Source organism: Phocoena sinus, chromosome 6, assembly GCF_008692025.1.
Source record: "Phocoena sinus isolate mPhoSin1 chromosome 6, mPhoSin1.pri, whole genome shotgun sequence".
NCBI classification, from domain to species: domain Eukaryota; kingdom Metazoa; phylum Chordata; class Mammalia; order Artiodactyla; family Phocoenidae; genus Phocoena; species Phocoena sinus.
The window spans coordinates 53,325,570-53,349,108 of NC_045768.1; the positions used below are offsets into that span (position 1 = coordinate 53,325,570).

At 44.2% G+C, this 23,539-nt stretch overlaps 1 protein-coding gene across 8 annotated transcripts in view; it reads left to right on the top strand.

Annotated features, from left to right (window-relative positions):
* The window catches only part of SMARCA2 (SWI/SNF related, matrix associated, actin dependent regulator of chromatin, subfamily a, member 2), a 179,082-nt gene that overhangs the window by 101,023 nt on the left and 54,520 nt on the right, over window positions 1-23,539 (top strand). For all 8 annotated transcript variants that reach the window (XM_032634486.1, XM_032634492.1, XM_032634490.1 and 5 more), the window contains 3 exons: window positions 3,359-3,586; window positions 7,311-7,388; window positions 12,549-12,767. In XM_032634486.1, coding sequence (XP_032490377.1) covers window positions 3,359-3,586; window positions 7,311-7,388; window positions 12,549-12,767 — 525 coding nt within the window. The remainder of the gene's footprint in view (window positions 1-3,358; window positions 3,587-7,310; window positions 7,389-12,548; window positions 12,768-23,539) is intronic.

Consider the following 23,539-nt stretch of genomic DNA (forward strand, 5'->3'; position numbering starts at 1 on the left):
AGCCCTCCGGCTTCTGGTGCCCGCCGAGGGACCCCCCCTTTCCGCCATAACAGGTGGCCCTACTGGTGCGGAGGGTTGTGAAGCTGGGGGTCCTAGGGGCGACATGGGATTTAGGGCCGGAGGATAAGGAGGTGGGGAATCTAGAAGAAGCAAATCAGACTGCAGGTCAGGATATATCGCCTTTGGCGGGTCCGAGGCAGCAGATGACTTTTCCGTGTCTGGGGTTTTCTTCAGGGCCAATATCTCCGATTGTGCTGGAGCGCATGCAGACGTGCCTGTTGAGGAAACAAAGGGCCGGACCCACGGAGGCGGGGAGAGAACTAGATCTTCCCAGACCAGGATATATGGTATCTGGTCTGGGTGTCCGTGGGATCCTGTGTTAAAGACCCTAGACTTGACTAGCCCAACCTTATCTAACAAAAAAGATCCTTCGGGTGGCCACCCTGTCTGAAATGTAGGCCACTCAGAGGTACACAGCGTTTGCCATTTTCCTTTCCTTACTTCTACCGAAAGGTTGTGGGCCCTAGCCCTAACTTCGGTCCAGTGGCTTAGGGTAAGAGAAAGAGGAGCCGTCATAGTTTGTCCCATTGTCGTCCGTCAAAAGAAAGATAATAGTACAGAAAAACAATAAAATTTCAAAAGACACACATTGATATTGCCGCCGCGAACTTAAACCCGAAACCAACTCAAATTCAGATGGCAGCTTATATAACCTGCCAGAACCAGATGAAGGGGAGACAAAATTTGTTTCTCCTTCCAGATGGACCACCAGGGCGTCCCCCGGGGCCCGTGGACACCAGCTTTCGGCACGTCTGCCTAGCCAGGAGTCCAATACAGATTCCACAGCAAGCCGGTTCGCACGGCTTTTTCCTAATGGCGGCTAGCAACAAACAAACGACAAACAAATAGACAATTGGGCTCGAGCCTACCTGATACCTCCGACTCCCGATGTTCTTGTGACCCGGGGGCGAGTGGGGATCCCGGACGAGCCCCCAAATGTTAGACCCAAGCGGTCTGCGAGAGATTCCAACTCGCCCAAGAACCGCCAAGAGTCGAGAGCCGCTGCAACACGCAAGAGGTTTATTAGGAGCCGATGCACCGGGGTTCCCTGAACCTCACGCAGGAGGCCGATGGGGAACCCCTAAAAGCGGAATCACATACTTTTTATAGGTTTATTTACTCATAGGGCGGGTATATTCTCACAATGATTGGGTAAATGTGGTGACTTTTGAATTCATTGGCTTAGGAACTTTTGTCCCACCTTCTGGCCGTTATAGTTGTCTGTTCATTGTGGCGGTTAGGGCGTATACCTGTTACGGGCAACTGGAAAATTACCCGCTGTCTGGCAAGTCCCCGTCAACTGAAAAACTCCAAGAATTGGTTTCGATAGGGAGAAGGAGTGGCGCACGATAGGGAGAAGAATTGGTTCGATAGGGAGAAGGAGTGGCGCACGATAGGGAGAAGAATTGGTTTACGGGAACAAGTGAGGGGGTGGAAAGTCCCTAAAGGCCCCACAACCCCCTTTCTAGGAAATAATCAGGAGGTTGATGACACAGAACTTGGCCAGCGTGGCTGCTGCTCAGCCATTTTGGGGAAGATGTGTGGAGAGAGATGACTGAGCTCAGGGCTCGAACAGAAAATGAAGTTTAGGGTTTCCACGCCGCCCCCGCCCCCCCCCCCTTTGGATTTTAATGACCCACCTCACTTTCTCCTCTTTGGAAAATAATCTAATTTGGATGAGTCCCAGCTGAATTCATGGTTCAGCTCTCCCATATTTATAGTCACTTCTTCAGATATCTTCTGAGGAAAACGTTTTGCCTATTTAGTCATTTAATTGTAAAGGTCCCTGCAGCAAAGACAGGTCTCCTGGGCAGACTTCGGCTTGTTGTCTCCTTGTGCTATCTAAGTGACCAAGAAACTCATCTGGTCAAGACGATGGTCTTACAGCTGTAGCAGGGTATCAGCTCTGTGCAAAAGAGGGTGCCAGGGATGCAGGATGCAGGGGACAGACCTTTGCCCTAAAGATATACACGGGTCTAATGGGGGACACATGGAAACAGCTAATTAGCACTGGAGAGATCATCACCTGGACCAGAATGAACAAAAGTGATGTACCAAGAAGTTTTTATGGCATAGCCTTAAGATTAGGTAACTCTGCTTCATAGATTTATGATGGTTTTTATTTAAAGATTTCATTAAAACCTTATTTTTTTATTATAAGAGTAATATACATTCAAAGCAGAAAAAAATTGCCAAACCACATGAAAGTAAAATGAAGAAAATTTAATAACACCTATAATCTTAATACCTGCAGATATAAACATTATTAGCTTCTTGGTATTTGTCCTTCCTGCCTTTTCTTGGTACAGATAAATGTATGCACATAAGATCATAATGTACATACTCATATATAACTTGTAGTTTTCAGTTATTATAGCTTTATGATGTATCATTAAGTTTTCTAAATGAGAGTATAATTTTTAATGTACTATGTTGTACATACATAGAGTAAAAAACTGTAATTTATTTAACCAATCTGTTATTGTTAAATGTTTACTTAATTCTGCTTTTTTAAAAAAACATTATAAATGATATATAATGCTGAGAGGCACATCCTTACTGTAAGTCCCTGTGCGTATCCACGATTATTCCCGTAGGATACCTTCCCAAGAAGTGAAATATCTGAGTCAGGGGCCATACCCAGTTTCAACACTTTTGACACATAGTGCTAAATTTCTATGCCCCCAAAGTTGTCCAGTTTACTCCTCCGCTAGCAATCCTTTTCATTCCCCGAACTAAAGATTGAGTCTTTGATGGAATTAGATCCCAGGAAATTTGCTACATGGGTAATCATTGTATGAACAGTGTGTGTTTATGTGTATAATGTATGTGTGTATAATTCAGCGATGTCTTAAAAATCATCTTTAACGCCTTCCTTTAACCTTGCAACTTAGGGTTAGTTTTAGTTAATATCCAAGTCATAATTCTGGCACCAAATTTACTTTTATTAATTTTTTTTTTTTAGTTAGGGACAGATCTGATGGTGAACCTAGGGACAGATTAAACACACACACACACACACACACACACACACACACACACAAACACATCTTGAGACCTGGATTTCAAAACCTGAGGTGTATTTCAGTTGGCTAATTTGAACCCAGTTTCCCTCAACTAGGAATGACCTTGAATTTTTCCGAAGAAGGTAGCTTGTATATTTTGAAAATGTAAGCAGAATCTTGCATTAGTGAAGGTGGGTTAAAGAACGCTTCCATAGTTCCCTCTTGGGTGGGTGACCTGTCTGCTAGGCTAATCCAGGCACAGTGGCCCTCAAACACTTGGTTTTCTCAAACAGGACCTGCAAGCACAAGACCGCGCTCACCGCATCGGCCAGCAGAACGAGGTCCGCGTGCTGAGACTCTGCACCGTGAACAGTGTGGAGGAAAAGATCCTCGCAGCCGCCAAGTACAAGCTGAATGTGGATCAGAAGGTGATCCAGGCAGGCATGTTTGATCAGAAGTCTTCAAGCCACGAGCGGAGGGCATTCCTGCAAGCCATACTGGAGCACGAAGAGGAAAATGAGGTATCCCAGAAAGCCAAGTCTGTGAAATCAGTGATCTTGTGTCTTGCAAGGATTGGGAAGAACCTCTTTGTTCTTTAAAGAATTTCTTGGGCTGGGGTGAATTAAAATGAATGAATTAGCTGCTTTGTTACACCCCAAGCACAAAAAGCCTGTGAAACATCCAAACGAGTGTCTAAAAAGCAGTTGCTAGAGGGACCTGAAGGCTTGGCCATCCAATGCTTCCCTGGTTTCTGCCGGGAGGTGCAGCCTGCATGCTTGATTGTACTGTAAGTGCTGCCCTCTGTAGGCCAGATGCAGAACCGCAGAGAGGCCACTTGCAGGAACAAAATTGCTAGATGAGACAACACAAAGCTGGAAGGGTCACTCCTTGCCTTTTCTTTCTCCATCCTTCAGAGCCCTTTGTCTCTATTGCCTTTTTATCAAGGATCACAGCACTTGAGTGTGTTTGTAGGATAAGCCCTCACAGCTGTCTTTAACTCTTTGAGTCATACTTTTACTGGAAAAGAGTGACCTTAACCTCCACTCCAAATGCTCCTGTAAGAGCTGACCAACGGCTGAGAAAATTATTGGCTAAAAAAAAAAATCTCTTTTTACTTGCCAACATTGTTCGAAGAGTGTATTGGTTATGTTTCTCTCAGGGGATCTTTGGGTAGTTGTATTTTTTTAGATTGCCAGTCTTAGTAATTCTATACTAAATTTTCATCCCCAGATGGATTTGAAATAGATTAAAAGATATAGTTCTTATGTAGTCTAGAAGACTGAACAAAATGCCAGTGCCAGTCCTTACCATAAAATTGGCTTGGGATGGACAAATTTGGTTTGGTGTGCCCATGTTCGTAAGTGGAAGAATGGGTTTATCTTATCTATTCATGTAGAATACTATTTTCATTGCGTATATTAGATATACAGTTGACCCTTAAACAACACAGTTTGAACTGTGTGGGTCCACTTTCATGTGGATGCTTTTCTGTAGTAAGTACTACAGCACTACATGGGTCCAGAGTTGGTTGACTCCATGGGTGCAGAGGAACTGTGGAATTGGACAGCCGATTTACGATTTACATGTAAGATATACATAGATTAACCCCAGATGTTCAAGTGTCAACTGTAGTTTGATTTTGCCTTAAGTAGGATGTTTTTGAAATCTTCTATAAATTATAAACCAAATTCTTTCCAAAATCTCATGTAGTTTTTTTTTCTGAAATAAGTGGAAATGTGAAGTAGTTCTTGATATTTAAAGTCATCCTGAAATGAATCTTTTTGCAAATTGAAGAGCCCTTTTCTGTTATACCTCTTCACTTGTCAGTCTTATATGTTTGATTAGTTATGTATTAGATTTCACTAAAGTGATGAAAAATGCATATGCACATACATTCATACATTCACGCATATTTTTAAAATTTTGATCTCAAATAGTTTACCACGTCTGATTCTGGAAGTTGAATATTTGATACAGATTTGATTCTCAAAATTGAAATAGTTGATACAAATTTAGAATCAGATTTTCAGGTGATTTTTTTTGTTGGTATTTACACACATGGAAATTTTAAAAATGAAATACTAGGGTGAGTGATATATACTGTCACAAAGCAGGTGTGGGCAGAGCTGATACTCAGCCAGGAGTCTCCATGATGTTTTTGCTTTTTGTTTTGTGTAGGCCTTGTGAAGATAGTCCCCAACCTGGTTTAGGTGGAGTGTAGGGTTGCCTGGAGCTTTCCAACCTTCCTAAGCCTCAGGGAGATGTTGATCCCTCCCAGTCCTGAGGGCCCCTGCAGGACATTTGGTCCTGTCCAAAGCATCCATAAGACATTTGGTCCGGACCAAAGGGTCCTCGATATTTGATCCTATCCAAAACCACTTGTCAGGGACCAAATATACTCATGGATGTTTTGGATGGGACCAAATTTCAAGAACCTTTCGGCATGAACCAAATGTCTTATGGACATTTTGGACAGGACCAAATGTCTGCTAACCTTGTGGGCCACCAGGTGGGGCCTGCAGTGCAATGCAGCACCAGTTGCTTCTAACTGTGAGCAGCCTGGCTGGGGCTCCACACCCCTTCCAGGCCATCAGTTTGTCAGACAAATGTTATCATTTTCTGGATGGCATGTGTCCTGATGTGAAAATGTTTGGGGACACTGATAGCCTGCAGTCAAGGGCTCTGGTCCTGAATATCAGAGGCAGCCATCACCATGGTTGACGGACCATGGAACGCTCGGGCACAAGGAGCCCAGGACGATTTATTGCCCACTTGTTCTCTGTGAAGGCCAGGCCACTGTAGACAGGCTTCTTGCCAGTTTACAAGAGCATCTTTTCATCTTGGGCTTGGGGGAAGTCCAACCCCACACTGTATAGGTGATGAGGGGATAACGTAGCCCTAGGAATAGGGTGGGCAGAAGCAGGACATCTTTTCCCCAGTGGATACATTAACCGAATTCTCTGTACCTTAAAGTCTCAGCCCACTCCCAGCTAGTCTGTTTCTTTGTCAGATGAAATGTAATAATGTGTTTAGACAAATTGCCTTCCATCTAGAGATGAACTAGCATAGGAAGTTTTTCACAGGTAATTCTTATCTTGAGTCATCAGTTTTTACTTTACTGAATTGCATTCATTTCTGACACGGTGCGCAAGACATTATCTTGAGAACAGGCAGAGTCATCTCATTTAAGCTGCTAGGCCACCCGTACTCTTTCTAGAACAGGTTGCCTTGTTTTGAACGTATGATTTGGGAAATTGGATGTTTGAAGTTCTGGGTTTCCCTTTCGTCCCTCTGCTGATACATTGAAACTCCCCATTTGATTTTTAACAAGCTCACTCAACACATGATAAAAATAATTTTGGGCAGTAAGTTCTGTAGTATCTGCCCAACTTTTAGAATCTTTTTTTTTAAAGTGTGAAAATCATAGCATAACATTTCTAAAAAATTTGAGAACTGTTGGTTTCTGAGGAATTTTCAGAGCCATAAGGTGCCTTGGTCTAACATACTGTCAAATGAAAATGTGAGGCCTTAGGTAGTTGCTTTCTCTACCTCATTTAAATGATTTTCATGAAGAAGAGTTTTGTGGAGGTTTTGTTATTGCTACCTTTTGAGTTGTCGTGACCACAGCTCTAACATTAGCGTAACAGTGCCCACCGAAATACATATTAAACATATTTTAAAGGCTATGTATTTGACACACACACACACATTTATATATGATTTTTATGGTCTTGCTTGGTGCCTTGTCACTAAGTTTCACATACTCATGTCCTTTGTAAAGCTTTGAAAATAAGCATTTACGTTGGGGATAAGGTTAACAGAATTAAAAGAATTAATATTAGGCCCTTTCTCATGGGGATTTCCTTATGTAAATCCTACATCTTCTCTGTGAAGGAAATGTCATGCCCGGTTTACAGATGGGGTCATTGAGGCGGGGAGACATAACTTGTTCTAAAAGTAAGGGAATCAAGATACACCCCTGCCCCGAGAGAACCAGTATGTCTTAGGGAGTGCACCACCTTTCCTCCCTAAACAGATTTTGCTCTGGGATGACGGTTTGAATCGCTTGCAAAATAATAATGGCAAGTACTATACCCAGTGACCCTTCTGTTTTCTTTCGGGCTTGAGAAATGGGGTCCCGCTGGTCTGGAGGACTGATTCACCTTACTTATCAGTACCTCAGCCCAATTGTCCAGCCTCTCTCCGGAAGCCTGTTAAATTGTTCTGTTCTGGTCTTAACCCCAGGAAGAAGATGAAGTACCCGACGATGAGACTCTGAACCAAATGATCGCTCGACGAGAGGAGGAATTTGATCTTTTTATGGTAACGTTACAGAAAATCATGGAAACAAATGCCTCATTCCTCTCCCTCCTTTTCTGTTAAACACAAGATGTCTGGGGCCTGTGTGCCCTGGCCAAATTTCATTTGTGAAGCCTGGGCCTTTCCTTCAGTTCAGAGCCTGCAAATTGCCTGGCTTTAGCCTGCAGACATATTTTGTTTGGCCCATGCCATGTCTTTTTTAAAATTTTCGAATCCGTTGCCAACGCAAAAAGAATCCTGATTTCTGGCTTCTCGTGAAAACTGAACATGGGCAGTAATACCAGGCCCACATCTCTCTATGGAAGCGTTTGGCTAGGGCTTCGCAGCAGCTGCGTCCTCAGGACAGGCCATGTGGTCTACAGCCTACCACAGACACGCCACCAGCCCCCCCCCCCCGCCCCCCGCCCCCGCCACTTCCAGCTCATTTCTGATCCTGGCCAGCATCCTTCAGGAAACCTGCCCTGCTCCTCTAGGTAGAGTTCACAGCTATTCCGTAGCTGTCTCCTTAGCAATCAAAACAAATATGCTCCCTGGGGGCACAGCAGGGGGACGGAGAGCAACTAAAATGTCATAGTCCTACCTCTTGTTATTGTTGAAGAGAGCCTGCTTAAACAGTTTAACCTTCCAGATGTGCATCAAGGTGTAGACTTCACTTAAAGATCAAAACTGGTTGCATTTCACTGGTACAAAGCAGATGCAAAACAACCTTGACATTTGACCGTTTAACATCCATGGTTTCAACCTTGATGTTCCAAGATACGTAGTCATCTGCAATTTTGCTGAAACCTGAATTTGATTATGTGTGTGGCCTGCCTCAAGGTCAGTAGGGAAGGGAGCAACCCCCTTGGCTGGTGAGGGAGGCCCTCAGAAGTCACATTTGACTGTGTTCTTAAGGCATTTGCTATAGCTATTTATTTATCTCTGTATGCACAACACTCAGAACAGTTTCTGGCACGTAGTAGTTGCTTAATAAATATTTATTGAACGAATGGTGGCATTTGCAAAATTTCGGGCCTTGTGAGGAGGTCAGGATGTATAAAGTTGCAAGGCTACCCCCAGTACCTTCAGTCATTTTGATCTTTCTAACATTTAGCCTGACCGTGGAGTGAGTAAATAAATGTGAACTGTAACTCTGTGGTCGAATGCTGAGGAACCCCCAAATCAGAGGTCCCAAATTTGAAGCCCCCAGGTCTCAGACAAGTGATTTGCATGAGTGAAGCAAGTGGACAGGGGTGAGGGGATGGTGGTGAACGGTGAATGGGAGTTGCTTTGTCTCAGGGAGACAGAGCTGCAAGCCCCATGTAGCCAGAAATTCCAAATTTTCAAGAGAAGCTAGAAAGTGAGGTTTTTATATTCAGTCTCCGGATTTCAAAATGTTTGCAACTAAATTCAGTTTTTTATTAGTATTTAACACTTCAAGCCAAACAAAATACGACCCTGGGCCAAATAGGACCCACAGGGTTTGCATTTTCCACCTCTTTAGCCTAGGCAGTCTGAGGAGGGAACCCCAGCTGCATGGAGGCTGACGTTATTTTTGTGGTTTTTGTGACTTTTGGGAACAATGATTGTGCTCACACACAGTGATTCAAGATAAAGGACATTTAATTCTTTCTCTGGAAACTTTTAGGTAGCCATGGGAATAAGTCCTACCCTGGGATGTGTACTTTTTTCCCCTCCTAAATGAACCATCCTACCCAGCTAAGGCCATTTTGAAGAGAAATAACAGAAAAACGACTTTACCAGCATGTTCAACATAGGGTGTTCATAAAACCTAAATTTCTTAACTCATACTGCCAGTCACCACCTTTATAGATTATTCTCTGTTTGGGGAGATTAGAGATACACGTAGGAAATAGACATCTTTTCTCTCTTTGAGGAACTTATTAAAATGTAGATTACTAGGGAACACGGAGGCAAGAGGCCCTCAGCTTCCTTGGCTGATCACTGATTGGCAATAATTCAGCACTGCTGTAGCCTCAGATACTCTTGAGGCCCTTGGAAAGGATAAGCTGTCTGCCATTATACAAATTAGATTAGGCCCAGAGATGGAGATTTCCATCAGCAGTCCTGAAATAAGAGAAAAAGAGTACTTCTCTTTTCTGCCTTTCTGGCTGGGTATTTGTAGAAATTGAAAGCCTCAGGGAAAAAAAATTGGATGTCTGGCCAAGGCACAGTCTTCTTTTAATTTGGGAATATCAGGCTTGGAACAGGTGAAGCTGGTTAGGGAATATACTTCTCTGTAGGCGTTTTGACTTTGTGAATGTTGTGCTTGTTTCTTAAAGGTTGGCTTCTCATTTCTGGATAATACAGATTTTCAGTTCACTTTGGTTTGGTTTGCTTTGTGTTGGTTTTTTAAAATCTTCTCATCAGCCGGCTGCCTTTGGCCAATTCACTATTCATTAGCACCTCCACCAGGGGGCAGGAAATGAAATTGAATCCTTGCCAGTTCAGTCAGATTAAAAACTGTAGTGAGAAACAAGAATGGAATGTGAGCTGGATTTGGAGTTGGAATATTTAAACTCTTTATCCACTGTTACAAAAACAAAAAGTTAGCTCCCTATATAAAATTAATACAGACATATTATTTGATTTTATATCATAGGCACTGTAGTTAAATAACACACATGAAGCAGATAGTCTCTTTAAAATAAAACCTTTCGGGCTTCCCTGGTGGCGCAGTGGTTGAGAGTCCGCCTGCCGATGCAGGGGACACGGGTTCGTGCCCCGGTCTGGGAGGATCCCGCGTGCCGCGGAGCGGCTGGGCCCGTGGGCCGTGGCCGCTGGGCCTGCGCGTCCGGAGCCTGTTCTCCACAGCGGGAGAGGCCGCAGCGGTGAGAGGCCCGCGTAACGCATAAAAAAAAATAAAAAATAAAAAAAAATAAAACCTTTCTTTCGAACATTTTTCTTGTTTTCTCCTTTTAAAAAATGTGACTTCAGAAAGTTATCTCTTATACTGATTACCTGTGAATTCTACCTAAAAGAGATCTTTGACAGGTCAAGATACATATCTGAAACATTTTGCTAACATGCAAACATGAAGCTTTCAAGCTGCCCTGCTCCCTCCAAAGGCAACAAGTACTTTTAAAAGTAATTGTACTTGTTAGCATAAGGTTATTGGGTCTTAAGACAAACATATTCATGTAGTATCTGAATAATTAATTATGCTTAGTTGAATATCAACTTCAAAGTTTGTACTGGTCTTCTGCAAGCAGCAATCTCTGGGAAGAGATACAATCATGAGAACTTTAAGCTTATTAAAAATTGCATCAAAAATATTTTGGGGGGGGTCTTTCCTAAAAGAAAATGCAATTTATTTTCTTTTGTATTAGAAGAGATTTATTTTCTCAATTGTGGCCTAATGCATGGCATAAGTCATTTTACAGGTCCTCGGTATAGGAAATGGTAATCATATCACCAAAAATTGAAGTGGCAGTATTTTGTCATCTCTGTGTAGTGCCGTAACAAAAAAATGATTTTTCTTGATAGCTATCTAATAACTATTAGGAGATTACCGTGAGAAGCCCCTCTTTAGATTGTGCTGTTAACAAGGCATCCTCTGTGTGCTAATTATGAAGGTTTTGTGGATCCCATTTCTGAATCCAGAGCATTGGAAGACAGGATTAAGAGCAGCCTCTCCAGCTAACTATAGCATATGACAGAACAGAACGGCCACATTTATCTACCAATAGGACTCCACCATGCTCCAAGCCTACCCCATCTTGGGAATACAATGATTTCCAAAAATGTTGAAGCATAGTTTAAGTAACTTTGAACTTTAAATAGATTCTAGAGGTCGAATTTGGATTTAAATAGAAATTTCATTTACATTTTGTTACCACTCTCAGCTCTTAAGAAAAAATTAATGTTGAATCCCTGTTTCAGTACGGTAGAACTGAAGGAAGAAAGAGGGAAAAGGTAAATCATTTAATGGTTAATGGTCTATTCGCTTGTAGAAATGGTCTAGCCAGTGATAGATACATATAACGAACGTATATAACAATTCAGTGGAGGTTTTATTTGTTTTTCTTTAACTATCAAATTGTTTAGTTATAGGTTAAAGGCCAGTATGTGGCACTTAATTTATTTACTAGCACACTGGATTTTAAAAAAAGAAAGCAGGAGGTGGGGAAATAGGCATTTTGAAGGCTGTTGAAAGGAAGCCATTTCACTTATATCAGTTGAGATGAGATTACCTTTGAGGTCTGTCACTCTGTGGCATGATATTTGCATAAGAGCTAAGCTTTTTGAAAGCTAAAAAATGGAGGGACATTCCTCTCCCAGAGCCCAGGGTGCACTAAAAATTCAATGCATTCATGGCCAACTGATTAATAAACCAGTTATGTGCCCACATGTCTGAGTCCAACCGAGGGTGGCTATTTTATAGTGACGCTGGGTGGCTGATTTTTTTTTCCTGGCTCTTTAATTAAAAGCATGAACCCTATTGAGGTAAAGGAAATTTTCTTAATGAACTTTCCCCTTTATATGCTTGAAGAATACTTCTATACCAGTGCAGCAATGAGTTGTATCACCAGGGCTCTTTTTTTTTTTTTTTAACTCATTTTTATTTTTATTGCGGTATAGGTGATTTACAATGTTCTATCAATTTATGCTGTAATCATTTTTATTTATTTATTTTTGCTGTACGTGGGCCTCTCACTGTTGTGGCCTCTCCCGTTGCGGAGCACAGGCTCCGGACGCGCAGGCTCAGCGGCCATGGCTCACGGGCCCAGCCGCTCCGCGGCATGTGGGATCTTCCTGGACCGGGGCACGAACCCGTGTCCCCTGCATCGGCAGGCGGACTCTCAACCCCTGCGCCACCAGGGAAGCCCTGCTGTAATCATTTTTAAAATACATCCCCAATTTGAATTTTCTCACTATTACTTAAGGGGAAGCTTTTGCACCCACATAGACTAAGAAAAGGAATTTTTTAAAGAGTATTTTTTTAAGTGCATAAGTAAATTTCAAAGATGGGTACAGGGGAAGGGAAGAGATTTGGGCCTTGGGGATGAGCTAGAACAAGTCAGCCAGGATACAGAGGCTCCGTGGGAGAAGCTGAAGGGACCCTGCAGCCATAGGAGGTGACTTGTGAAGACTTATGTGCTGCAAGTCTACACTGTACCGAATCCCCTTTCCCTTTGGTGACACTTCTGTTCATCCCTCCAGCGCATGGACATGGACCGGCGGAGGGAGGATGCCCGGAACCCAAAACGCAAGCCCCGCCTGATGGAGGAAGATGAGCTGCCCTCCTGGATTATTAAAGATGACGCCGAGGTGGAACGGCTGACGTGTGAAGAAGAGGAGGAGAAGATCTTCGGGAGGGGGTCTCGCCAGCGCCGGGACGTGGACTACAGCGACGCCCTCACAGAGAAGCAGTGGCTGAGGGTAGGTGTGGCTTTCTCGAATTCTTGCTACGTGGAGTGTTGTTGGCTCAGAGCAGTCAGGGGCCTGAGGCTGGAGCTGTCTGAGAGGGACCAGTTGCCCGTAGAAGGGGAAGGGCCTCTTGGACATAGATAAAGTTATTCTGCTGTTGCAGTGGAGACATTCTACGTTTCACGGCAGGGCCTTGGAAGATAATGAAGAATTGTTTTGCAAGAGCAGAACTGGCCTTTGGAAACACAGGGTTATGAGAGCTACGAGACCCACTAATGTTTTATGACCGATCTCCTGGTCATGCCTCACTCTCTCGGAGTTAGAATCAAAATGTGGAAGAGGGCCTTAGAGGGCTTGTTAATTGTCCCCCCTCATTTCACGGTCTTTAATCGGAGTTGCACTTTTGCAAGTCTCGCAGAGAGAGCGTTCAGGACAGCGGCCTCTTCTACCCGCGTTATTTCCTAGACCCGAAGAACATTAGCGCTGGAAGGTGCCTTTGTACTCTCTTGGTTTTACGGACGAAGCAGTTGAGGCCCCGAGAGGTTAGGTGATTCTGCAGGATCACACGGCTGGCTAGAAATAACAGAATCAGTGAGCGCTGATGCATATGGGGGCTCGATGTCAGCTCAATCTGATCTGACCGTCGCCGGCGCAGACTAGGGCTTGGGACTCGGGTCACTGACACTTGGAAACAGTATTCTGTACTTTGGGGGTTTTGTTTTTTGTTTTCTCTGCTTTGGAAAATGTCAGTTTCTCATTTTGACTGAGGAATGTTATCTCCTAATGTTCGAGCACAGAAATATCAAAATGCTCCTAGGAGCCACGTGTGTGAGTGCTGAGGCCAGTGTGAATCTTCCCTTTGAAGGTTTAGCCGTAATTTCCGTCATTGGGAGCAGACTTAGTACCAAGATAGAACAATCAGGGATGTGCGCTCCAGGCAGCGCCGGTAAATGCGTGCTGGAAATAATAAGGGTGGTTCGGTGAAAACCAAACAAAATAGAAGCTGTTTTTGTGAGTTGTTCATTTTATTGAAAGGGAATATAGTTCGCAAGCTTTGTAAAACATGGATTTTAGGACCCGGGCTGTAAGTAGGTAGGTGGGTCAAAAAGCGATGGGGGAAGTATTGTAAGATTGGATATCAAAGGCGGACAGGTCTTGGCACCATTTGAGATGTGACTTACTCAGGATGTTGTATGATGAGAGAGGCATGACCTAAATTTCGAAAAGATTGAAGCCTCTGGTATCCTGAAAAGAAAGAGACTAAGAAAGCATTGCTCATACTTACGGTTGAGCGATGGCATATGAAATGTAACTTGTGTGTGACCGTTTTACTGTCGCATCCAAATATTCCAGTGGTCTCAGAATATGGTTTTATGGATTTCTTTTGTTTCACTGTTGTGAGGTTGTAGTTGTATAATTAAGATCCATTCTGTAATGGGAAGAGGTTTACTTTAATATTCATTTATGAGCTTGGGAAAATTCTTTTCCCTTTCTCTTTTATGTAAGCAGTAATTTGAATACCTGGAATATTACGGGAGATGAGACAACAATCTAGGCCAACATTCTAAGGTCAGTCTTTATATACGTATAACCTCTAGACACTGCAAGCAAAATAATCTCGTTTATCGGGCAAGAAGGTGGCTGAATTTATCATTTTTTCCATAATCAGTGGCAAATACTCTTCAAAAAATAACATTATGAATCTTAGGAAGTTTTCAAGGTTAGAATACCTCATTTTTTCTCTTCTTCATTCAGTTTATATCACTGATTAGCACCACGCTAACACACAGTAGAAGCTCAATGAATGCTTGTGAAGATGAAACGACAACCTTAGAAGAGGAAAGTGGAAAGTTTCTAATTTACCAGTAATGTTAAGATAGTATCTGTGTATGTAGTAGACTTCCTTTTTTTTTCCTATGGGGTGTTTCTTCACTGGATTCACATCCTTTTGTCTATAACGTGCACGTCTAAAAATGGAAAACTAGTCTGTTTTATAAAACTACACCATGAAATTGATGTTCATAGTTTTCACCTTAAGGTGCCTTGCAAGATACCAGGTCACCCAAGAAGGACGAAACTGTTCTCAGTACAGCTTTACTGTAATACAGCTTTTTGTAATCCAATCTTCAGGGAAATGTGCATCCATGTTTGGTGTGAGCTGGTAACTTGCTGTTAACCAGGCCATGCAATTAATGCAGAATGCCTCCTGGCCTTAGCATTCAAAACAGATGCTTGCAGTCGTTTGCTTTCTTGTTCCCCAGCAGAAATCCTGTTTAATACTAGCCTGTTAAGCTTTTTGTGCTAATAAAATTTTATTCAAGGTTTCTCATGGGCCTGAACGTGCAGAGATCGTCTTCACTGGCCGATGATTGAACACAGTGGGCGAACCTAGGCAACGCAGCCTTGAAAGGGAGGTTGGCCCGGACTGTTGCGTGAGAGATGCCGTAGCAGGGCTGCAGTAACTCTCCTTTCTCCTGGCAGTGTTGTACCAAGATGGCTTGGTAGAGGCATCGCAGACCCATAGAACCCCAGAGCTGGATGGAGGCAGCTGAATGGGACAGCTCCGCACCCCGTGCTTAGATCACATTGTCTGCAGCGCCCCTGCCAAGAGGCTGGCCATCAGTAGAGGAGACACTCTGCATTTCGTCTGCATTTTGACCCCTCCATGCTCAGCCCCAGCCATTAGTTCTTCCTCCCTGTGAACGAATATCCTCTTTCCTGGTAGCTGCTCCTCGCTGGTTCTCATCCTGTTCCCTGGGGTGAACAGAACAATATTTTGTCTGTCTTTAGCATCACCTCCCACCGGATGAAACGTTTGAGGACTCATTTGCAGTTCGAATGAACTCCCCTCCCCTCCTCTTTCTTCGGAACTTGCCTCATCCTTCAGGGCCCAACTCAAATGCTACCACTTCTGTGATGCCTTCACAAGTAAATACTAATTGCATTTCCCCCGGGCTCTTGAATTCCTTGGCCTGTTCTTCTGTCACGGCTCAAATCCAACTTCCTAGTATTCTTGGTAGTTGCCGACATACTTGCTTTCCTGATTTGTTGATACGCTGGATCTTGTTAGGACTTCTGTGTGCAAATAGTCAGTGCCCGTGGATTGCCAGATTGAAATAGCCCTGGATTGATGCATAAGAGTATAGCCTCGGGTAGTGTTCACTTCTGCAACAGATGGACCTAAACATGCCCTATTTGTGGGCCTGTCCAAAAAAGTAGAATTTTGTTTCGCACATAGAAGTCCAAGGTGGGTGTTTGTGTTTGGCGGGGGCAACTGTTCTCCACGTGGCCGTTCAGGGATCCAGGCTGAAGAGTCTCTGTCCAGCTTAGTCATCGCTATCCTTGTGAGCTGGAAGCGGGGAGCACAGCATGGAGTGGTGCGTGTTGAGTTCTAAGGACCAGGCCTGCCTGGATCTCTGTCGCTTCCGCTCGCATCCCATTGGCTAGAACTCGGGCACGTGGCCACATTAGCTATAAGGGGGAGTGGGAGATGTGGTCTGTCTGTGAGCCCAGGAAGGCAAGATTTTGGTGATGAGGCCGCAGTCGTTGCCTCAGAACACTTAGGTTGAATTGAAGCGCTGTGGCCACTTTCTGTGAAAATTGTATTATGGTTTCATCACAAACAGGTTTTATTATATAATCATAGTATGCTAAAAATTCCCACAGTGTCCTTTAGACAATCTGTTTAGTTGGAAGACTTAAAAAAATTGTTCTGTATTCATGTCATTTTAAATGAAGAGGATCACAGTTTCAAACACAGCTCAGTTTGTTTGTTAGTTTAAGGCTTTTAAAAATTGTTTTGGAATCTCAGTTTCCATTGAGGAAACCTAAATTTCTTTGGTGTTCGCCAGTCTCTGGTGAACTTCATCTTTTGGGAATCGTCAGTTCAACATCCATGCCCTGTATGCGCTTCTCTCCTCTCCTCGGAGTTCCTTCCCATCTTCCTCCCCAAGGTGGCATCTGGATAGAGGGAGAAGCTAGGGTTTCATCATGGCATTGGGACAGGCATCCTGCCTGTCCTGTGGATCTCTGCTGGGCTCAATGCAGAACTCCTGGTCTGTTCTGTCCCTGGAGGTCTTGATGTGCAGCTGGTCCCACCTTATTCTTTTGGCGTCTTTGATGACATGTGCTGTTAAGGTCTGGGGTCCCGGCCCGAGTCTCTAGTGGTCAGCTTTCCTGCGGTCTGAAGTCCCATGAAGACTGTCAGCCTCTCTGGTCTTGTGGTGCTCTCAGCTCTTTTGTGCCCTCGTTGGGAATCTTCAGACTCTTGGTTGCTTTCTACCCACTGTGCTAGAGCAGGCAAGAGAGTTCAGCCCCTTTTTGTAAAAATAGCTGCCTCACCACCAGGGGCTTGTCAGGCCTGAAGCCTCTAGAATCTGATGGTCGGGTGGGTCAGGGAGCTCTTTAAAACAAGCAATACAGAAACGTCTTACTTTTACAAGTTCTGTCAAAGTATCTGACCATATGAATGCACAGTGAGGGACCCTCCCAGAGCCTCGGGAGGGGCTTGTAAAGTGAGAGTCCTAAAGCTCACGCTTCATTAATGCCTTCATAGTAAATGTGCCCCCGGATATTTTTATAGCCTCATACCTCTTGCTCCCTGCACCAACCCCCCAGATATACCAGGCTTGGAGCCTGAAGGGTGAGTACTCATTTCAGCCCCAGCTAGGTGTACTGCAATTCAGTTCTGGCATGAACTACCCAGAGTTAGACCCCACAAGTTAAAGGGCTCAGTTTCCCCAACAAGACTGGGGTCACTTCCGATGCCAGCCACACTTCGGGCGTCCCTGCGCCACCTGCACTGCTGACTGACGGGCTCTGAGTTCAGGGGTTCTCATGACCCCCTCAGGTTCAGTAATTTGCTACAATGAATCACTTGGTCAGGAAAGCACTACTGGTGGTTACAGTTTTATTATGAAAGATACAAATCAGGAGGACCAGCCGACTGAAGAGGGACGTAGGATGATCTCTGGGAGGGGACACAGTCTCCCTGCCGTCTCCTCATGGAATCAAGGGGCATCCCCGCCGGGCACATCAGTGTGCTCACCAACCAGGAAGCTCCACTGAGCTTCAGTGTGTAGCGTTATTACTGGGGTCTCATCCGCATGGGAGGGGCTGGCTCAATGGCTTACAAATACTGCAGGCAGCAATATTCTCAGGGCTGATCTCTCACCGCTCTTCCTCTCAGCTCCCTTTCTCCCAGAGCAGAAGGCTCTCTATCTTGCCTTCCTGTCTTACAGCAACTTCCCATACACACGTGGCCCGGCTGTGGTGCTCTTCACTGTGGCTTCTAGAGCAGTTCTGGGGATCCCTGCCCACCTGGCTTAGCTCCTGATTACAAGGAGCCTTTGGAATCGAGGGAACTCCTCTCCATCAAGGAAGCCTGATTTAGACTGCTCTCTGATGGTAGACTCGCAAATCCTCTTTTGGAAGTCAGTGGTGTCATTTTGTCTTTTTCGTCGTCTTTGCTTACCACGTTATCTTCATCCTCCTCAAGGCAATAGGTGGCTCCCCTGAACAGGGAATGGTCCCTTTAGAAAGTGTGGAAGAGAATACTAATGGTGGTTTTAAAGGTATTTATGTCCGGGCTTCCCTGGTGGCGCAGGGGTTGAGTCCACCTGCCGATGCAGGGGACACGGGTTCGTGCCCCGGTCTGGGAAGATCCCACATGCCGCGGAGCGGCTGGGCCCTTGAGCCATGGCCGCTGAGCCTGCGCGTCCGGAGCCTGTGCTCTGCGGCGGGAGGGGCCGCAACAGTGAGAGGCCCACGTACCGCAAAAAAAAAAAAAAATTATTTATGTCCATTACCATTTTATAGCTTTCCCATGGGGTACCCAAGGTGATGATAGTGCTCTTTTACGTGTTTTGTGTGTGTGTGTGTGTGTGTGTGTGTCTGTGTCTGTGTGTGTGTGTGCATTTTCACATAACCAGTGATTGGCTCACGTTGATAATTTCTTGGAAAAACATCTTTATTTATGTGTGAGGGCAAGCATTAGTAGAGCTAAATTGGCAGACATCTGATGAGCCCAAGGGGTCAGGTGTTTTTGGTTTAACTTCAGCCAGGTGTGCACGGGCTGTGATGTTGCTAGTGTTGTAATCATGGTTGGGGCAGGAGCTCTGTAAAACTGGGGTGTCTGTAAGACTGAACGGTGGGAGGGTGAATTCCGGAATGCCTGGTTTTTCTGTTCTTCCTGTTCCTTTGGTCCTTCTGCCAACTTCAGAATCCTTCCCTTCCTAAACATTTAGTGACATCCCAGAATTTAATTGCCAAGTGATTGATTCGTGCCCTTCAGCACTTGAAGGTAATTGGAATGCAATCTAAATTATGTGCTCTGTACAATATTCAACTGCCAGCCTGATGGAGGGAACAAACTTTGGAATATGCTTTTGTTTCACAGTCGATCTGATGTCTCAGAACTGTAACTTGGAAAGGTTCTCGTTTGCTGGTGTCTCTCACTGTGGTCCTTATGTATGAGTGTGAGGGTGCCTCTTTTGGTATACTTTATAAGCCCCTGGTGATGGTATAAGTTCTGTTTCTACAGTGCCCTGTACTGTTGGGTCCCAAACCGTGTTATGTAAATGATGGGGGTAAGACTCAGATCTTTAAATCTCATGATAGACACAGCTAGTTTTAGAAGCCCCAGGATTTCCAGAGGGACCTTGAGGAAAGGCAGCACAGAACATCGTTTTTCCCTTCAACCAGTCTGTCACCAGATAAGAGCCTGAGTTTCCCACAATTTCGGTGCCTGAATGACATCTCCATAGTTAGGTCTGCTGACCCCTAAAAGGATTTTTGGGGTTTCCCCTTCCCACAGCTCAAAGTGGAGAGAACAGAGTAAGAGACTCCTGAACCATATAATAATAGAGGGAATCGGTAAAGTAACATGTAACAGGAGTAACGCACAAGAGTTTACCTGTATGTCTTGAAAAGTTACCTAACACCAGGTTGGAAATGCAGGATGAGGTCCCGTAGTCAGCTTTCCACTACCACCAGCCTGTGCTAAAACCTACGCGGGGAAAAAGGCAGAGAAATCCAAGGAAAGGTAGTCACAGAGAACTGGAAAAAGTACCGAGAAAGTTTAAAGAAGTTGGGATTTCAAACAAAACATTTGAAATTCTGTTGAAATGCACAATGAGAAATAACAAAATATTTCCTCATCTATACGAAGAGGATTTTTCTCTCTCTAGAAATCTTTGAAACAGGATAACGTCTCCTCTGTTTGGGCTGGATTAAGTACGATATGATCCAGCCTGAAACCAGACAGGGGCTGGAATCTCCTAGCCATAATCACAGCTGAGAGCATCAGTGATTCTTCGAGATGTCCTTCTCTCCCAAAAGACCTCATTCTATACGGGCAAGGTTTTGGGGGATCCTTTATCTAAAGTATAATGTGCATAATACCTTTAGTATTTTGCTTTGTCACTTTGTATCATCTTTCCTTGCTTTTTGTTAAAAGACATAAAAATTCATTTTCTTTTTCTTTTACCAAATGGCATTTTTTAGCTTTTCAACCTGGGTCATCAGATTTACTGGGGCAAAATGGCTAGCAAGCTGCATTTCCATTTTTATACACAAGGGAGAGCTAAGGCCCTAGAAAATGGATTGGGTTTTGCCAAATTCAAGGTCCTTCAGCACTTCAGGAAGGAAGTATTGAACTAATCAACGGTCAGAGTTGTGAATTGTCTGGGGGGGAAACATTTGACAGTAGTAGAAGAATTTTGATAACTTTCTATAAGTTTTATTTTATTCTTCAGTCCATTGGCTAGATTGTTTTCACAGCGATTGGACCTGTCATGTTCCCTTTGGTCAAAATTCAGTAGGGTCAGTTTAATAGAAGAAAGTATCCTCAGAGGGCCAACTAAAATACTAAATAAAGGCGAGAAGTGAGAGAGACCTGTTTCAATTGATTCTTAAAACTGTGATGCCTGGAAATTCAAGTCTCAAATTTTTAACCATTTGAAATTGGGGTTCAGCTCTGAAGTCTAACTCAGACATTGAAAGTAACCATGGATCGGGCTTACAGATACTAAGGAGCCCAAATAAATTCACGTTATCTTTAACCACTGCATAGAAATAGATGGTTTTAGAAACATATGTGGCTGCTTTTCTGAATCCAGATTTGTTTGCTGTTCTGTTCTTTTTTACTTTTTTTATCTTTATCAATAAAGCTATGAAATCGTTTATTTATTTATTTATTTTTGACAAATAAAAGGCGTATGTACATAAGGTGTATCATGTGATGTTATGATATAGGTATACATTGTGAAATGACTTCATTCTCCCAGTGAGGCTTGGGGAAGGTACAGTGTTTTTAAGAAGTTAGAGACAGGGCAGGGGACTTTACTGTTACTGTGCTCATGTCTGGGTGGGTGTCAGAACTATGTCTTTGATGTCTATCTCTCAAGGGAGTTTAGGATTGTGGATAAGAGATGAAAACCTTAGTATCTGATGAACCAGGGTTCAAATCCCAGCTCCACCTATTTTGCCCTGTGACCTTGGGTGCCTCGTGTAACCTCTCGTAGCTTCCTTGTAGAATGGGGAAAATACTAGCTCATTCTTCGTAGAATTTTCTGAAGTTTAAATGTGTGTAACACAGAACTGGGTATATAAAGATTACCAAAAAAATAGCTCTGAAGGAAAACGTATTAAATTATTTCAGAGAAAAACCTAGGTGATAAGAAAAGAAGAAATAAAACAGTTCTGTTGTATGTCTCAAATGCAAGGTTTGGGGCAAGAGAAGAAAAGTAAAAGGGGTGGAGAAAGAGGCCCCCATCCTCATTCATAAGTGGGATTAAGGAGGGGAACACGTTTCCTTGCTGAGTCTGTTATGGGACATGGCTACAGGCTTATTTATTCACCTCAAGCCCTCCAACCTGTACTCACTCAGCTATCAACTCTTTGCATTCTGGTTTTCTGCCTCCTCCACGGCTGCAGGAAGAGCACAGGGCTAGCGGTCAGGAAGCTGGTACGTGGGTCCCTGCCCTGCTGCCAGCTAGGTATGTGATCTTGGTCAGTCCTCTCGATCCGGGGTGGAGTTGGAGTCTCTTTAATGTGCTGGGTCTCCTCCACCTACCTAAAGACAACCTCTGAAATCACGTGAAGCTGGTTTCCTTTTCCTTCTTACTGTGCTTTCAGTAATGATCATCCCCTGCTTTCTGATCAGTGGGTCCATTGATGGAGGCTGTTAAAAAGCGCATTCCATTCAACGCCCATTTATTGAACATTGCGGGGCATGCACGGGGAGAAGGGTGTTAGTTGTCAAGCTTGTGTTCCCCACCGTGGCTGGCCTGCCTTGTTAGTGCAATGAAGGGCCAGATTTGAGAAATGCTATTAGAGATAATATTGCACTTAGCCACCTTAAAGAGCTTGTCAGGAACAGGTCTCTAGGTGTACACAGATGGGAGTTAATAGAGATTAAAACGGATTGTGAGATGAACTAACTTTGGGAGGGCTTTCAGCTGTTCAGGAAATCAGCATAGTTTGAACAACACGCATCCTCCTTCATGTTAGACTTTTAGTGTCATGTCTCCAGGGATGTTACTTATGAGTTTCCCTCCTCCCATCCTCAGACTCTGGAGGACAGAAGGGCAGCTGCTCTTTGGCACATGGTATGGCCTCCAAACACGGTTGGCAATGGCATTCATCTCCTGGCTATTTCTGGGAGACCCGAGCCTCCCTAACAGCCACACCTGTGCTCCTCGGAGTCTCTCGCCACCCTGCTTGGCCTCCCGTGGAGGAGAAATACGGCGTAGTGTATCCCCCATCCACCTTGACAAAAGAAAAAGGGATTGGGGGATTTAGGTACCAGAACGATGAGTTGAATGAAACATGTGACATTTGCAGACTGCTGGTGTTTTAGAGAATAGCTTTCCTCTTTGTTCAGGACAGTTCAGGTGGCTATTCAGAGAGGTCAGAGGGCGCTTTCCAAAGCACATAGCATCTCTGATGACCCCCTGCCCCCAGCGCCGCTCCCCACATCAACCCCTCCGGCAGCCTCCCTCAAGTATAATTGAATCCAAGCACTTTAACACAGTCTCCAAGGCCATGGCCATGTGGCCTCTGCCTGGTCCTCGAATCTCCTCTTTTCCTCTTGCTCTCTGGGTGGCTGCCACACTGGGCTGTCTTTCTGATCCTGTGCACTTCCAGGAAGGCTCCTTCCCAGATTGTCCATGGTTGTCTCCTTGTCTTAACGGTCGCTTTCCAGACAGACCCTCCCTGACTACCCTAGCTGAAAGAGTCAGGCCCTGCCGGTAACTGTCACATAACCGGTGTTAATTTCTTTATCGCCCTCGCCACCATCTAAAGGTTATCTCATTGGCTTCTTCCATTGGTACTAAGCTCCAGGAAAGCCAGGGACCGCGCCTGTCTAGTCCACTGCCATATCCCAGCACTGGGACAGTACCTCATGCATAGTAAGCACTCCATAAATAGTTGTGAATAAGTGTATGTACCAGCCAGAGACGAGGGCTAGGAGAGAAGGTTTGGTCCCACTCTATGTCCTTTTGGTTAAGTCAGTAGAGTCCTGTGTTGTTGTCGTTTACCAGTGTGGATCAAGGTAGAGATTGCTGGCATTCTTTCCCATTAGATTCACAATCTGTGTCTTCATGTAAAGATCTCCACCTAAAAGAATGCTAAAGGCACGTGCAGTTTTGACATAAAGTGTTCTTGAGCTTTTCAAGAGTTTGAAGGCTCTGTTCTAATTTCAGAACACACTGATGAAGATTGTTTAAATACGCATAAAAAATACAACCATTGCTTCAACCCAGCTATTCCTTGGAAATTCT